The 1,582-nt window shown below is 34.6% G+C and overlaps 1 protein-coding gene across 4 annotated transcripts in view; it reads right to left on the reverse strand.

The window, feature by feature from the left end:
* The window catches only part of psen1 (presenilin 1), a 23,193-nt gene that overhangs the window by 8,725 nt on the left and 12,886 nt on the right, over positions 1-1,582 (reverse strand). For all 4 annotated transcript variants that reach the window (XM_014028709.1, XM_014028711.1, XM_014028708.1 and 1 more), the window contains exon 7: positions 496-594. In XM_014028709.1, the coding sequence (XP_013884163.1) occupies positions 496-594 (99 nt within the window). The remainder of the gene's footprint in view (positions 1-495; positions 595-1,582) is intronic.

Below are 1,582 nucleotides of genomic sequence, written 5' to 3' on the forward strand. Positions count from 1 at the left end.
ATTGTACATAGTAAATAAAAGTACACTTAGGGACATACACTTGTATATAGTATACTTCATGACAAGTACTTAAAATATGTTTCTTTTTGGTAAGTTTATAAACATTACAACAGTATACTTAAAGTATAAACTAAAAATGTCCCAATTTTGTATGAACGAGTATTAAATCAATATACTTTCAAGTATACTACAAGTACATGGTGGCTAGTATACTTGATAYTCTTAAACGTATACTCAAGTATACTTATTAAAATGAACTTCAAGTATACTACTTTATGCTAAGGGGAAACATGCTAAAGGTTTCAGTGGTGTTAACAGAKGCACTTTCAACAATGTTCCCTGTGTTTCCACCTAAGGTTTGGAGCTTGAATAGTTTTAGATATTCTCTTTGACTCTTTGAATTTGAAGGATATACACATCACAGCACTTTAAATGTTATTATAAATATATCATAAAGAGCTTGGAACAGTGTTAATCTGTCAGTGTTCATCTTACAAGAGTAGATCAGAGCTGGAAAGATGGGTTCATTTCTCTCCTGGGCCGTCTCAACCAGGATCCTCAGAGGCCCTTTAGGACAGAGCACGGCCAACAGATCTGACAGARCACACAGGTACAACAAGTAACCAATCAGACATGACAAATAAACAGACCCATTACATCTTTCTGCTTTGATTACAGACATTTTGAATTAATAAAACTTCATGGATGGGAAGTGAAAGGTCTTCAGCTTCAGATTAAAAACACTGGTTTAGTTTTTCTTCTTTTGATTGATCATGATCTGGACGACTGAAAATCTCCACCAGCATATGGCCAAATGTTTTCTCTCTGGATATTTAATGACTCTGTTTACCAATCGATAAACATTTCTCCCCTGAGAAATCTGGTTGTGTGGGACTTGAATTACAGCTGCTGCTCTTTCACAGTGCAAAGCCAGCTGAGGTGGGTCGGGTATCTTGGTCCTGAAGATGCTGCCTTTGTGACCCACCTCCAAAACAAGCAGCAGATGATTGACTGGTTGATCTATCCATGGAGTTTTTATCTAAAAGCCTCAAAAACTTAATGTTCCTTCATTCTTTATTAAGTGGTAATGAAAATATCACCAGGGTTCCTACAGTTTAAAGAAAGTTAAATTTAAGACTTTTTAATGCCAACTGAAATTAAATTTAAGACCAATTTCATAATAAACACAAATGACAAAAAATTAAAACTGGAAGAAACTCATGAATCAAAGTATTTTTGGTTGAAGTATTCAAATATTGCTAATAGATCAAGTGTTTTTATCCATATCTAAATGCTTTTTCATCAAACATAGCAAACATATTTTTAACAGTCAGTTTAACGGCCCAAAATTTGGAGCTATAGGACCCACATTGGGGTCTTAACCCCAATTTGCTGTGGATGAAACCTTAAAGTGTCTGTGACATCAAGCTTTTGTAAGAAAAATGACTGTATTTTTGGAATGACAGCATTATTAACATATTATAAAAGGAATTTCACGTTGCTCAGATGAACAGTTGTTGAGATWTTTGCATGTGAAGTAACAGGAAGTGATGTCAAAGGGGAATGTCTGCATGCGAATATT

This window comes from Austrofundulus limnaeus, unplaced genomic scaffold (assembly GCF_001266775.1).
Source record: "Austrofundulus limnaeus strain Quisiro unplaced genomic scaffold, Austrofundulus_limnaeus-1.0 Scaffold800, whole genome shotgun sequence".
In the NCBI taxonomy this organism is placed as follows: domain Eukaryota; kingdom Metazoa; phylum Chordata; class Actinopteri; order Cyprinodontiformes; family Rivulidae; genus Austrofundulus; species Austrofundulus limnaeus.